Source organism: Heterocephalus glaber, unplaced genomic scaffold, assembly GCF_053883595.1.
Source record: "Heterocephalus glaber isolate CG9 unplaced genomic scaffold, H.glaber_assembly_v1.0 deba00001497, whole genome shotgun sequence".
Lineage (NCBI taxonomy): Eukaryota > Metazoa > Chordata > Mammalia > Rodentia > Bathyergidae > Heterocephalus > Heterocephalus glaber.
Window position 1 is genome coordinate 49,552,089 of NW_028258320.1, and position 14,535 is coordinate 49,566,623.

At 37.3% G+C, this 14,535-nt stretch overlaps 1 protein-coding gene and 1 pseudogene across 2 annotated transcripts in view; one reads left to right on the forward strand and one right to left on the reverse strand.

Annotated features, from left to right (window-relative positions):
• The window catches only part of Entpd7 (ectonucleoside triphosphate diphosphohydrolase 7), a 61,770-nt gene that overhangs the window by 27,343 nt on the left and 19,892 nt on the right, over window positions 1-14,535 (forward strand). For both annotated transcript variants that reach the window (XM_087185112.1, XM_087185113.1), the window contains 3 exons: window positions 2,244-2,377; window positions 6,263-6,429; window positions 8,834-9,158. In XM_087185112.1, the coding sequence (XP_087041238.1) occupies window positions 2,244-2,377; window positions 6,263-6,429; window positions 8,834-9,158 (626 nt within the window). The remainder of the gene's footprint in view (window positions 1-2,243; window positions 2,378-6,262; window positions 6,430-8,833; window positions 9,159-14,535) is intronic.
• Window positions 7,346-8,727, reverse strand: LOC106008840 (receptor-binding cancer antigen expressed on SiSo cells pseudogene; annotated as a pseudogene).

Below are 14,535 nucleotides of genomic sequence, written 5' to 3' on the forward strand. Positions count from 1 at the left end.
TGGAGGAATGACAAAAAACATACAAAATGCTATTCTAAAATTAAAAGAATTAACAATTCCTGATTTTATACAATGCAATACCTATCTAATACCCAGATAGAGATTTTATTAATTTTTCTCTAGAATGTTTATTTGTAGTTGGTTTATTCAAATCAGAATCTGAACTAGTGTCACATACTGCATTTTCTTGATTTAATTCTTTAGAGTCTTAACTTTTGACAGTAATGTTACCACCCCTCTCTTGTACTTTTTTGCAAACCATTCATTAAAAGTAAAAAGACAAGGGCCTGGGATTTAGCTCAGTGGTTCCACTGCCTGTCTCGCAAGCTCAAGGTCCCGAGTTTGATCCCGCCCCCCCAAAAAAAGCAAACCCATGTTGTTTAATAGAATGAATTTGCCACCTTCTGGAATTGGTTTACTGAAGTGGTGATGAACCTAGGCACACAGAGCCCTCTGTAAGCACACGAGCTGGGAGCTGAACATCAGATAACAGTTGTTTTTTTCTAAAATAAAACCTCAGTATTCGGATTTAATTGCAGTGTTGCAGCTTTGCAATAAATAAGTGGGTTTTGGGTTGCAGTTTGGGCACTCAGTCTGTAAAAGGTAGCAATCACTGGTGTACTGCATCTGTGTGGGATCTTTGACAATATCTGTATTCCCACTATGTTTTGTGTATTACAGATCAGATATAGATTGATTAGGCTCAGATTCAGTTTCATATGTAAGAATAAATTACAGATGATGCTCTGTGTTTCCTACTGCATCACATCAGGAGTTTCATCATATCTGGTTGTCTTACTTTTAGTCATGTTTGGACTGATGATGAGGTCAGGGTTCAAGTATTGTCAGCATGATCTAATCTGTTATAAAAATTCCTCACCCACTATTCTCCTAATGCTTGTCAGAGCCAAATGTGATCATTATGTAGATATGTGTTTGCATTAGAGGTTACAAAATAGTGATTTTTTTCCCCACCATTTCTTCTGCATTTAACAGCTGAGATTTTTGTATAATGTACTTTTCTTCATCAACTCTTTTGTTTTTCTTGAAATACAGTTCTTATGGGAAAAACAGGCTAAATCCTTGATTATTTTCCTTTACTTACTAATTTTTTTGAATAATGTTTTGGTGTCCTAACACTTGTCAGAGGTAAACTGAACTTTTTTAACTTCCATGAACTTGTGAATTTTAATATATTTGATGCTTTAGAGCCCATCACACTGGGGATAGGGGTGTAGCCTAGTGTTGTTTGCCTAGTGTGTAGGAGGCTCTGGGTTCATTAAATCCCCAGAGTGGGGTAGGGGTAAGGGGTGGGAGTGGTCATCACATCTTTAAGAGCACCTTTAGGTTGGCCCTCGTATCCTTTTAAAGATGATTCCAATACTCTTTTTTTATTTCTTCTACTATCTAGCATACCAAGGTATTCTGTCCTCATCTTGGATACTTTCTACCTTAGACCTAACATTGGCCTTTTTTTTTTTTTTTCCTAAGAAAGCCTGGTTTATTTTAATGGAAAATAATATGTAAAGACTAGTTTAGATTCCAGGGGTGCTTATTGCTCCTGGTTCCTCAGTTTCTAAGCTTTTCAGTGAACAGAACTAGGTAATATGATTTTTTAGGAAGGAAAAAGTGAATCATGAGTTTATACTGATACTTCCAACTTATATTTAAGATTATGATGGTTTATTTCATGTCTTTGATTTTATACCTGTATTCTTTTCTTTTATGCTTATCTTTATTCCTGAAGATAATAATGTGGGCTGGGGGTATAGCTTAGTGGTAGTGAGCTTGCTTAGCATGTACAAGGCTCTGGGTTTAATCCTGGCGCCAACAAAAAAGTAACATATATGTTTAATTATCTTAAAATAATAATAAGACCAATAATATACTACTAGAGTGTCATTTAAGATATTTGGGGTTTTTTTTGTTTTTTATTTTTTGTGTTTTTTTTTGTTTTTTTCCCTGGCCCAAGATATTTGTTTCTTTTATCTTTAGGAGATATATATATATATATATATATATATATATATATATATATAACTTCCTGTAAATACATAGCCAAAATACCATGTTTAAGTCACTTGAAATAATTCTCTAATATATAATCAATAGATTTAGATGAACTTGTTTTAGTTTGCTTCCAAATTTGTAAGGGTTTGCTGGGTTTTTTTGGGGGCGGGGGTCTTTTCTTTTTGACTTTGGTTTTTTCTTACTAGGACCTGTTTACTCCCTTATCATTTCAGAATCAGATGCTGAGAGTTCCCAGGAATCAGCCATAGGACGCCGAAGGACAGTAGGGATACTGGATATGGGAGGAGCCTCTCTCCAAATTGCTTATGAAGTTCCTACCTCAACCTCTGCCCTTCCTCCGGAACAGGTGTTTTGCTGTTTATGGAAATTCAGTCAGAAATGATTGTATTTTAGGGCTGGGGATTTAGCTCAGTGGTTTCGCTGCCTGCTTTGCAAGCACAAGATCCTGAGTTTGATCCCCAGTACCAAAAAATAAAAATTAAAAAAATAAAGAAATAAAAATAAATAAATAAATAAATAAATAAATAAATAAATAAATAAATGAAATGACTGTATTCTGAGATGGAAGAACATTTAGTCTTTGGACTTAAACCAACCTGTGCAGGTCCATATATTTGTTCAGATGTTTGTGTTACTTTGAGTAGGTTACTTCTCTGAGCTTCAGTGTCCTCATATGTAAAAAAGGCATAATGATAGTTCTACCTTATAGAGTTGTAAGGATGAAATAATGCCATATGTGTGAAGCAGTTAGCAAATTGCCTAGTTCATAAGTATTTGGTACATTTTAGCAGTTAAAACTAATATTTCATATTTTCCGTGGTTGCCTGAGGAGTAAACATAACACATGTAAATCCTGGAGCACAGTATTTGATACATACCTTTTGTTTAATAAATGGTATTCCCTTTCCCCTTACTAATGATTTAATTCCGGTGCCTCTAATGTTCCTTACCCTACTAGAATATGATGATGTATTTTGTGGGATATATTTCATCCTAGAGAGGAAAGAGATGTAGTTTTTATTTATTTTTTTATTTTTTGTAGTTTTTATTTTTGAGCTTCTATTATGTGCAAGAAATATGAAATGTTAGTTACACTGCTCCCCAAATTTAGAATCTGTCAATGGAGACAGCCAGTGATCTCAGGTAGACTATGACAATGCTGTAATTTGATCCAAACCAGGGTTTCTCATCCTTGGCATTGTTGAAATTTTGGGCTGTATAATTCTTTGTTTTGGATGGTTGTGTGCCATAAGATGTTTAGCAGCATCCTTGGCCTGTACCAAATGCCAATGATAACCATACTCATTCCATTTGTGACAGTCATGTGTGTCTTCAGACATTGTTAAACTTCAGACATTGTTAAACCTGATAGGGTAGGGTGGAATTGCCTAGTTGAGACCCTTTGGTTTAAATAAAGAGCTTTGGCAGTATACCAACTGGCAAGGTCAGCTTCATTTGCAAAGGCTTGCATAGGAGCCTTTGATCTCATGAAAGGTTAAGTATTTACCTGGGCTTTGATGATACTAGGCTTTTGCATAGTGAGAGAAGATTATCTGTATGGATGGAACAGTATGCACAAAGGCATGGAGGAAGCAGCAAAGAACCCAGAACGCGAAGCAATGATGAATAGTCCACTGCAGTATAAGGTTTTTAGGTGTGGTAATAGGAAGATAAGTAGAGATACATTTATGAGGAGTCTTGAGTATTATCCCATGGAGCTTGTTTTTTTTAATTTCTGTAGATAATGGGGAACCAGCAAAGGGTTTGAGTAGGGCATTTATATGCTTCAGTTCCATCATAAAAAAAACTCTGAAGGTCCTTCCCATCTCTGAGTTTTGTGACCTTGTTGGCTATGTTCTGATGCTTTTTAGGAAAATAATTTTGGTATAAGTAGGAGAAAGAAATGTAGATGAAGGAGTCTTGAATGAGAAGTGTTAAGAAGTTGAACTAGACAATGTAAGTGGAAATGGAAAAGAGGGGACAGATTTCAAGAAATGTTTTGGAGTGAAAAACCAATGTAATTGTAATTGGATGACAGGTTGTGGTAATATTAGTATGGCGGAAGGGATGGCCAGTGATGCTAAGGGTCCAGGAAGGAGAACTAGGCGGGTAAGGAACTCAGTTGCTGAGAGAAGACACAGGAGAAAGGGCAGAGTTGATGCTAAGCAAACAATAAAGTCCTTAGAGGTTTGAGTGAAAGCATCTATCTGGTCTCCTAGCTCTAAAGTCTTAAAACAAGTGAGTTCATTTTTGGGTATGTTGAATGTGAGATAGCTGAAGAATGTTTATATAAGAATTTCCATGGAACTGTTGGAAATATGATTTTGGCAATCAGCAGAGATCTCCATGGTAGGGTTGAAGATTTTGGGAACTACCTTGGTCGTGAGACATTTTAGTCTCTACTTGTTAGTACATATTCAATAGGTAAATAAAGGTATAGTTCTGATTTTAAGAAATAGGTGACAAGTGGCACTGGGGTGTAAATTCTTAAATAACTTTTTGTGCAATTTAGAAAGTAACTGCTATAGAAAGTATACTTGCAAGCAAGAAATTATATGTATACATATGACTCTTATAGATGGATCTTTTGCTTAATGAAAAAGGAAAGAAGTAGTGAGACATATAAAGCATTTAAAAAAATTTAAATAATCCCTAAATGCTTAATGTATTTTTTGTACCATTCGCAAAGTTGTGCTACCATCACCTTTGAATTCCAGGACATTTTCATTACTTCAAGAAGAAACCCCATATTCCTTAACAGTTAATTCCTATTCTCCACTCTTCCCCACCCTTGACAACCACAAATCTACTTTCTGTCTCCCAGAGATCTACCTGTTTTGAGTTTTTCATATAAATGAAATCATACAGTATATCCATTTGTATCTCCCTGTTACTTAGAAAGGTGTTTCTAAGTTTCATCTATGTTGTAGCATGTATCAGTACTTGATTGCTTTTTATGGGTGAATAACATTCCATCGGGTGACCATGCCGTATTTCATTTATCCGTTCACCATTTGATGTATACATTTGAATCACTTCCACATTTTGGCTATTATGAATAATACTGCTGTGAACTTTGACATACACATTTTTGTGTAGACATAAATTTTCCCATCTCTTGGATGTATACCTAGAAGTAGAGTTAATGGGTTTAATAGCATTTTCATAAATTAAAAAGCAAAAATTTCCATTTTACTATAATACACATAACAATTACTCATTAAGCGTACTAGAATGGTTGCCTGTGGCAGGGACAAGGTATAGATGTGGATATGAGAATAAATGGGAATAAATAAATAAAAGAAAGACTTTGCTATGACAGTGTGGTGTGAGCTGAGGAGTATGATTTATTTGCCTTCTACACTAGAGATTCAACAAAAAGGAAAGAAAAAAAAAGTACTTTTTCATTGGAGGTAAAATAAAATTGAACTTTCGCAATGCTCAAATCTGTCATAAGAAATATTAGGAATTCTTAGATAAGGTTTAGAAAAAGTTATAAAATGGATCTCATGATAATCTCCCAAATTTCTTTTTTATTAAAAGATTTTTTTCCCCTAATTATGAAAATAGCACATTCCAGGGCCAGGGATGTAGCTCAGTGGCACCCCACCTGCCTGGGTTTATTTTAGCACAAGGTTCTGAATTCAGTTCCTGGTATTGAGAAAGAAAATAGCACATTCCTATTGTGGAGAGTTGGAAACTACAGAGAAAATGATGTCAACTATAATAATTCTACTCTTATAACCAAAGATCGTGTTTGAGCCTGTAATTTGGTATTTAGTCTTTCAACCTGGCCTTTAATTTGTACATTTTGGTGCAGTCTTGTCATTTTCTGTCTTTGTCTAAAGCAGTGGTATGAGCATGAAAGGATGAAAGTAAGACTTTTTTTTTTGTACCGGGGATCGAACTCGGGACCTTGTGCTTGCAAGGCAGGCGCTGGAACCACTGAGCTAAATCGCCAGCCCCAAGACATTTTTGTTTTTAAGGCAGGGTCTCACTATGTAGTTCATGCTGGCCTTGTCCTCACTATGTAGCCCAGGCTTGCCTCAAACTCATGGCAGTCCTCTTGCCTCAGCCTTCCCAAGTGCTGGGATTACAGGCGTGCACCACCACACCCAGCCTGTAGACATTTGAAAGAGTAATTATAGAAAATGAGGCCTGGTATATTGGCAATGTCATAGCTTTCTAGAAATCAACTCTAACTAAAATTCTCTTTTGTCTTTAACGTCAGGAAGAAGCTGCCAAGACCCTACTGGCTGAATTCAACCTGGGCTGTGATGTACAACACACTGAACACGTGTACAGGGTTTATGTCACAACCTTTCTGGGTTTTGGAGGCAATTTTGCCCGGCAGCGCTATGAAGATCTTGTGCTGAATGAAACATTTAACAAAAACAGGTACATTTGACAAAAGATCAAGTTTATAAAATAGAATGTCATTAGGCTTCACATATTAGGAGGAATATTCGTGTTCTCCTAAGGTAGATAAGTCCTTGCTTCCTCCTTTCTGGCCACCCCTGTCAATGGGACAGCATTTCTCTTAGGGAGAGATGACTTGGGTGAGGGTACTTTCTGCTGTCTGTTATTAGGACTCATGGAAAGGTACAGTGGCTTATTGTGATTCGTCCCTGTGTCCCACAGACAGGCATGGCATCACAGTGATAGTGAGGCTAATTAAATGTTTATAACATGCAGTAGAATGTAGCTCCTAATTTCTGTTACATGCTTATGCTCAAAACATTTTTATTGACTTACAGTGGAGTAATTCATCTTATGTGAGATTAGCTTCTGCAGTATGCATAAAAAATAAAACATTTGTAGTTAAAGTCAACTTTTAAAATAAATTTATCCAGTCCAAAATAGCCAGTTTTACCTCCAGCATTGGACAAATCACTGATTTTTCACTAGAATACCTGATGAATTAATTGGACCATAATCACAATTGTGAGATGGTTGTTTTTGTTTATTTGAAATTACTTATCATTATGCATATTGAAGGAAAGCATAATGGACAACAGTTATTTTCCACTACAAAACTATTTACATTTATTTATGTAGCTAGAAACACTAGCTTGAAGAGGTATTAGTGTATCCCATTTGTAATAATTTCTCCATAGGAATCAATTATCTTTAGAGCATGTTGGAGAAAACAATTACCATATAAGTCTTTTTAATTGTCACATAAGTCTAATCACTAAGAGTTCAATGAGAGAGAATCCTGGTGTCCTGGATGATTGTGATAGCACTAACATCAAGCAGTGCGTTTTCTGTAAAGGACTCCTGAATCCTTACAAATACTGCTGGGTTGTGACAATCATAGTGCTCTTCCCTTTTCCATTTTCTTTCTTTGCTGTACTGCTTCTGCTTTTCTGTGTAGTGCTCTCTGATGCCTCAGAATTTCTTATGAGGCTGCATCTTCTTTCCATGCATTGGTATTTTCTGTCCAGTGCCTAAGTCACTTGCTTCAGGGGTTTGAGGGTTAAAGGCTATCTCTTTTGTAGCTGCCAAATTACTAGAGACCTATGGCTCATGGGGTACCATAACTTAATGGTTTTATCTTAATAAGAATTTTCTGAGTTTTCCTTATGGTTGGTGACATGTCCTTGAAATAGTCAGATTCTAGTTGTTCAAAAGCATTCTGTTGCATTGCCACCTTCCCATTGCCTCCTTCAGTTTGTCTTCACACTTGCAGGTGCATTTTCATCATAGGAAGCCCACTCTTCCACATCTGTTTGTTTAGGACCTGATGAATAATTAAATTCAACTGGAAAATTTATTTATCTCCATGTAATTTCCATCCTGCATATTAATCTCTGGGAATGAGAACACAGTTGCTAGACAAATAGACTAATGAACTAGAACTGTATGATGACCATGGCAGGAATCAAGTGCCATTCCTCTGTCTACTTAGAGGCTCCCACCTTTGCAGGTCACTCCCTGGAGCTGGTGCTCCACCTGTTCTGCCTCAGTACTGGTCATTCAAAGCCAGGCATCACCACTGTGCTAATGCTATGGTCCCCTCCTCTATCCCTTCCCATTTTGTCTTCTTGCACTTGTATTTTTTTTTTGTTTGTTTGTTTTGTTTTTTTGGTACCGGGGATCAAACTCGGGTCCTTGTGCATGCGCAGCAGGCAGCTAAACCACTGAGCTAAGTCCCCAGCCCATTTGCACTTGTATTTTTTTGAGACAGGGTCTCATTGTGTAGTTCAGATTGGCCTTGAACTCACTATGTAGCCCAGGCTGCCCTTGAACGCATGATCCTCCTACATTAGCCTCCTTAGTGCTGGGATTACAGGCATGTGCCACCATGCCCAGCCTGCAGTTTATATATATATATATATATATTTTTTTTGTACTGGGGATGGAACTCGGGACCTTGCAGGCAGTGGAACCACTGAGCTAAATCCCCGGCCCTGCAGTTGTATTTTTAAACATAAGCATGACACTCAGCATGGTGATAACCTTATATTTTTAAGAGACATGTAGGAATGAAGTCCAGATGGAGAATAGCCAATTCACATCTCCAGTTTCACTATACACTGGGAAATGGACATATTGACAATAGGGTTGAATAAAACTGATCACTGGCCTCTCTTTCTTCCTCTCTCCCTTCCCCCTTCTCCCACTCCCCCTCTCTTTTGTAAGTTTAATTAATACATATGATGCCCCTGCCTTGTAATACTCCATTCTACCCATGTTTCTAGGGATGTTATGAAAACAACAAGGTATCTGTGAAACACATTGTATGTTTTCATGAGATTGAATTCATTAGTCTCATGTTTTGTTTTTGTCATTGTGACAGATTGCTGGGCCAGAAGACAGGCTTGAGTCCTGACAATCCGTTTCTGGACCCCTGCCTGCCTGTGGGACTGACAGATGTGATGGAGAGAAACAGCCAGGTCCTGCATATCCGAGGAAAGGGAGACTGGGCAACTTGTGGGCTGATGCTGAGCCCTCTGCTTGCTCGCTCCAACACCAGCCAGGCTTCACTGAATGGCATTTACCAATCACCAATTGACTATAACAACAGCGAGTTCTATGGCTTCTCAGAGTTCTTTTACTGTACAGAAGATGTGTTGCGCATAGGTGGCCGTTACCATGGGCCAACATTTGCCAAGGCTGCTCAGGTAAATCATTAATGACAAAGATGATTCAACTGGCAGCAACCATTTATTGGATGCCGAACTTTGTGCTAGGCATTATGCAGAGGGCTTTGCATGCATGAGCTCACTTGATTCTTTGCAGGGGCCATATGAGCCCTCATTTTGCAGAGGAGAAAGTGGATTCAGAAAAGTTAAGGAATCTAGACGTGGTGGTGCACATCTGTAATCCCAGCACTTGGGAGGCTGAGGCAGGAAGATTGCCATGAGTTTGAGGCCAGCCTGGGCTACATAGCAAGTTCAAGGCCAGCCTGAACTATATAGTAAGACCCTGTCTCAAACAAGCAAACAAAAAAAGTTCAGGAACCTGCTATGCTAAACTGCCTTCTAATTAAGTTTAGATTTTCATGGTTGTCATATTACCCAGGTGTAAAGTTGATGTGGTAGCTAATGGTTTTTACTCCTGACTTTCCAAGTCTCGTTTAATGTTTGTGGCTTAAAAGTATCGTCTCATTTATTTTTTCTTTTGCTGGATATCTCAGTTACCATGTGCTTTTGGTGATGATGTCATCCTGGTGGACAAATCCATTTTCTTTCTCTTGGTTTGAGGTAGTAAGTGACCAGAGTGGTGTGGAGTCACTTAGAATATTAGATGTTGTGAAAAACAATGATAGTAAAAGTATTATTTAAATTTAAAACAGGACTAAAAATTCACTTTGTACATATATAGAACTTAAGCATTTTATGGGCTTAAATAATTAGTTACCTAGACAAGTAAAAGTATAGCCGTCCTCCTGTAGCTTCTGCTTTAAAGTCTGTATTAGTCAACTTTGTGTCACTACAACAAAACATCTGAGCTAGTCAGTTTATTTTATTTTGGATGACAGGTCATAGTCCATGATCAGTTGTCCCCTTTGCTTTGGGGCTATGGTGAGGTAGCACATCTTGTGGGAATGAGTGTTGGAGCAAAACCATTTACATCATGAGCCAGAGAGCAAAGAGTGAGGAGGGAGCTGGGATTCCACAGGCCCCTTCAAGGGTGTGCCCATACTTCCCACTAGACCTCCCTGCCAAAAGCTCCACTACCTGCTGATATCGCCACTTTGGGGACTGTCTTGGTCATTTTTCTCATTGCTGGGATAAAATACCCAATACCTGCAATTTAAAGAGAGGAGAAGTTTATTTTGGCTTACAGTTTTAGTCCATAGTAGACTGGCTCCAAGGCAAGAAGGCATAGTGAAAGGTCCTGGGGAGAGGAGAGCTGCTCATGGTGTGGCAACCAGAAAGCAGAAAGTAAAGGGAGGAGCTGGAGAGGAGATAAACCCTTTCAGGGCAGCCCTCCAGTAACCTCCCTCTTCTGACCAGACCCCACCTCCTAACAACAAGTTACCTATAAGCCGCCATAATCCAGTCACCTTCCCAAAACCCCACCCAGGAGTGCATGAGGTTTTGGGGGACATCTAGATATAAACCGTGACAATGAACAACCCTTTATTACATAGGCCTTTGGCAGACATTTAAAATCCAAACTATAGTAGTCATCTCTTACTTTTTTTTTTTTGGTACTGGGGATAGAACTCCGGACCTTGTGCTTGCGAGGCAGGTGGAGGAACCACTGAGCAAATCCCCGGCCCCATCTCTTACTTTTTGTATAACTCTTGACCTGTATCTGCCATTAGATAAATATATGGAAAGAATCTGCCCTCTTGTATTTTTATTCTTTTCTTTTCTTTTTTTTTTTTTGGTACCGGGGATTGAACTTGGGACCTTGTGCTTGCAAGGCAGGCGCCAGAACCACTGAGCTAAATCCTTGGCCCATATTCTTTCCTTTTTGTTTTCTCATAATTCTCTAGGGTTTTCTTCGTTAAAAAAAAACTTTAGCAGAATGTTACAATGTTTGCTATTCTATCCCTAAAAGGCAGTCCCCAAGAAATATTGTGGAACATCTAGTTTATATTGCTCTTTCCTCTCCAGCTTCCAAGAATACCTTCTTATTCCCTTTCCTTTCCAGAGCCCAGGGGTTCTTGGATGTCCAGGATCTACCTGAGTTTTTATTTTATCTCAAAATTCATTTAAATTCTATTCCCTTGAATACCAAAGGGCTCAAGTTATTCCATAACCAAGTTGTTAGTAACTTAAGTTACCTTCTTAAGGAAAAAGAGATGATTTTGTTTTCTTGATTATTTATTACTCTGACTCAAATGTCATCTTCCCACCTCCCCTGGCCACCCTATCCAAAATTACAGTCCTCCCGTATTACCTATTGGCCTTTCTTGCTTTATTTTTCTGCTGAGCATTTATGTCATCTTACATACTTACATGTGTATTCGTATATGTGTGTGTGTATTTGTTTATTTTATTTTTTATTCGGTTCTTTTATTGGTACATTTTAGGTATACAATACGTTTACATTTATCATTGGGTGCTTGTACCTGTACATGATGTATCTTTTTTTTTTTCCCCATTAACTTTATTGGTACATTTTAGGTATACAATACAGTTACATTCATCATTGGGATCTTGTACCATTACATGAGTCTCTTGGTTCTTATTTTTTTTCCCCTTCCCTTGCCCTCCCTTCACCCCTTCCACCCTTCCCTATTTGCAAAGACCTTGTTTCCATTTTTTTCCTCTTCTCATATTTTTTCCTTTCCCTTTTTTCCCTTCCCCTACCCCTCCCAATTCCCCTGCTCTTTTAGACCTTTTCTTCCTGTTACACAATATCAGTTATACATTTTTTTAAATTACAATATTAAGATCTAGGAGACATTATCACAGATTTTACAGAATTTAAAAGGATATAGAAAGCATATTACAAAAATCTTTTTTAAAGTAAATTTGACAACTTCTAAGAAGTAACTTAGAAGACAAATTAATGAAACTAACTCTGGAGGAAATATAAAATTTAAATAAGACCTATTAAAGAAAGTATATTCCTATCTTGAAAACCTACCTATATGACAACAGCAGGCTAATAAACATTTTAACTGATAAATTATATCAAACAATTAAAGCAGAAAAAAGAAGGAACACTTCTCCCCTCATTTTAGGAACTCAACATTGGGCTAATCCTAAAACTGGATAAAGATAATAGAAGAAAAAAGTATGAACATAGATAGAAATTTGTTTAACAAAACAAACAAGTCAGATCTGGCAGTATGTAGAAAGTGGTTTTGTTATAGGGATGGCAGTGTTGGTTCAGCATTGGAAGATCCACCCCCAAAAGTCGTCATTTTAACAGAGGAAAGGAGAAAGCCATATGATCCTGTCACTAGTTGGAGAAAGAGTATTGGACTAAATTCTACAGCTGTTCATGGTAAAAGCTACCCGGAGACTACAAGTAGAACAGAACCTTCTCAACAGATCAAAGACATGTACTCCATACTTTCAACAAAAACTCCTTCTATGAATGGAGACGATACAATGCTTTCTCCCTAAAGTGGGGAAAAAAGGCATATGTGCCTACTCTTCATCTGTCCATTAGACTTTGAAACAGGGGTCTAAACCAAAATAGTCTGGCAATAAAATGACACAACTAGGATAGGATTGGCACGGCAGAAGCAAAATCTTTATATGTAGATGAAATGATCATCTACAGAGAAAATACTAAGAAATCTCTAGGAGCCCCTAGAACTTGGACTTGAATTTAGCAGGATTAGAAAACACAAGGTATATATAAAAATTCAGGTCTGTGTGTACTTGCTATAAATGAAGAACTAGATATTGAAATTTTAAAGTTATGTAGGAGTACAAAGGACCTAGAAAAGCCAAAAACAAAAACAAAAGCAGTGTTGGAAGACGTTTAGCACCCAATTTTAAGAGTTCTTCTAAAGCTACAGTAGTCAAGGCAGTGTTGGTATAAGGAAAGACATATAGATCATTTGAATAAAACAGAGAATCTAGAAATAGGAACACACATATATGGTCCACTGAGTTTTGAAAGATTATTTAACATTAGCATTTTATAGAATATAAACTCAATTCAAGAGCCGAGGAAGAGATAGTGTTTTCAGCAAACGGCACTAGAACACCTGGTATCCGTATATAAAAAATTAACCTCAACCCTTTTTTTCCATACATGAAAATAACTTGAAGGGATCTATGAACCTAAATACGAAAGCCTAAAAGTGTAAAACTTTAAGAAGAAATTATAAGGGAAAATATTCATGAATTCAGGGTAGGCAAGAACTACCTAGGATACAAAAACCATGATGTATAAAAGAAAAAAAATTTATGAGATTCCATCAAAATTTAGAACTTTAAATGACATCATTAAAATGAAAAGTAGTCCTTAAACAGACCATATTTACAATGCATATAACCTATGACTAGAATATATAAAGAATTCTTAGAGCTCATTAATAGACAACCCAATTAAAATGTAGACATAAGAAGATGATAAATAACCAGTATAGCACAAGGAATGGTGTGCAATTCTAGAATCAGAAAAATACTAATCAGTACAATAATAAGATTGAATTATACACTCATTAGGGAGATGAAGTCAAAAGTTTTAAAAGTCTTGTCATGACTTTTTCTTTTTGTTGGATTCTCCCCCTTTGCGTTTAATTTGTCATGCCCAATGGATTCATTCTGCTGGTTTTCCTGGGGTTGTGATCCTCATTGTCTTTTCCTAGGGTATTGTCTAAAATTTTTTAGAGTGCCGGTTTGGTATTCATGAAATTCCTGATGTGCTCTTTATCATGAAAGCATCTTATTTCTCCATCAATTTTGAAAGATAGTTTTGCAGGGTACATCAATCTGGGTTGGAGGCTGTTTTCCTTTAGGGCTTGAAATACATCAGTCAAAGCTCTTCTTGCCTTGAGGGATTGCATTGAGAAGTCTGCTGTGATTCTGATGGGCTGTCCTTTGTATGTTGTTTTTTTTTTGTTTTTTTTGGTACCGGGGATCGAACTCGGGTCCTTGGCGCTTGCGAGGCATGCAACGGAACCACTGGGCTAAATCCCTGGCCCCCTTGTATGTGATTTGTTTCTTTTCTCTCACTGCTTGTAGAATTTTATTCTTCTATTGGATTTCTAGAATCCTAACTACTATATGCCTATGTGTAGATTTTTTTGATCAAGGTTAGCTGGAGTCCTATATGCCTCACTTATTTGTATGTCAAGTTCTTTTCCCCTCCTTGGGAAGTTTTCTGCCATCACTTCTGTGAAGAGTTTTTTTTATGTCATCTGCACTCTCTCCTGTTTCTTCATTGACTCCAATCAGTCTTATGTTATTCTTCTTTGCATCGTCTAGCAGCTGCTGGATTGATTTCTCATGTTCCCTTACAATTTTAAAGCAATTTTTCTTTTCCTCCTCACTAATTGCAATCTTATCTTCTGTATGTGAAATTGTATCCTCACATTGGTTCATTCTGCTGCACAGACTTTCGATGGAGTTTTTA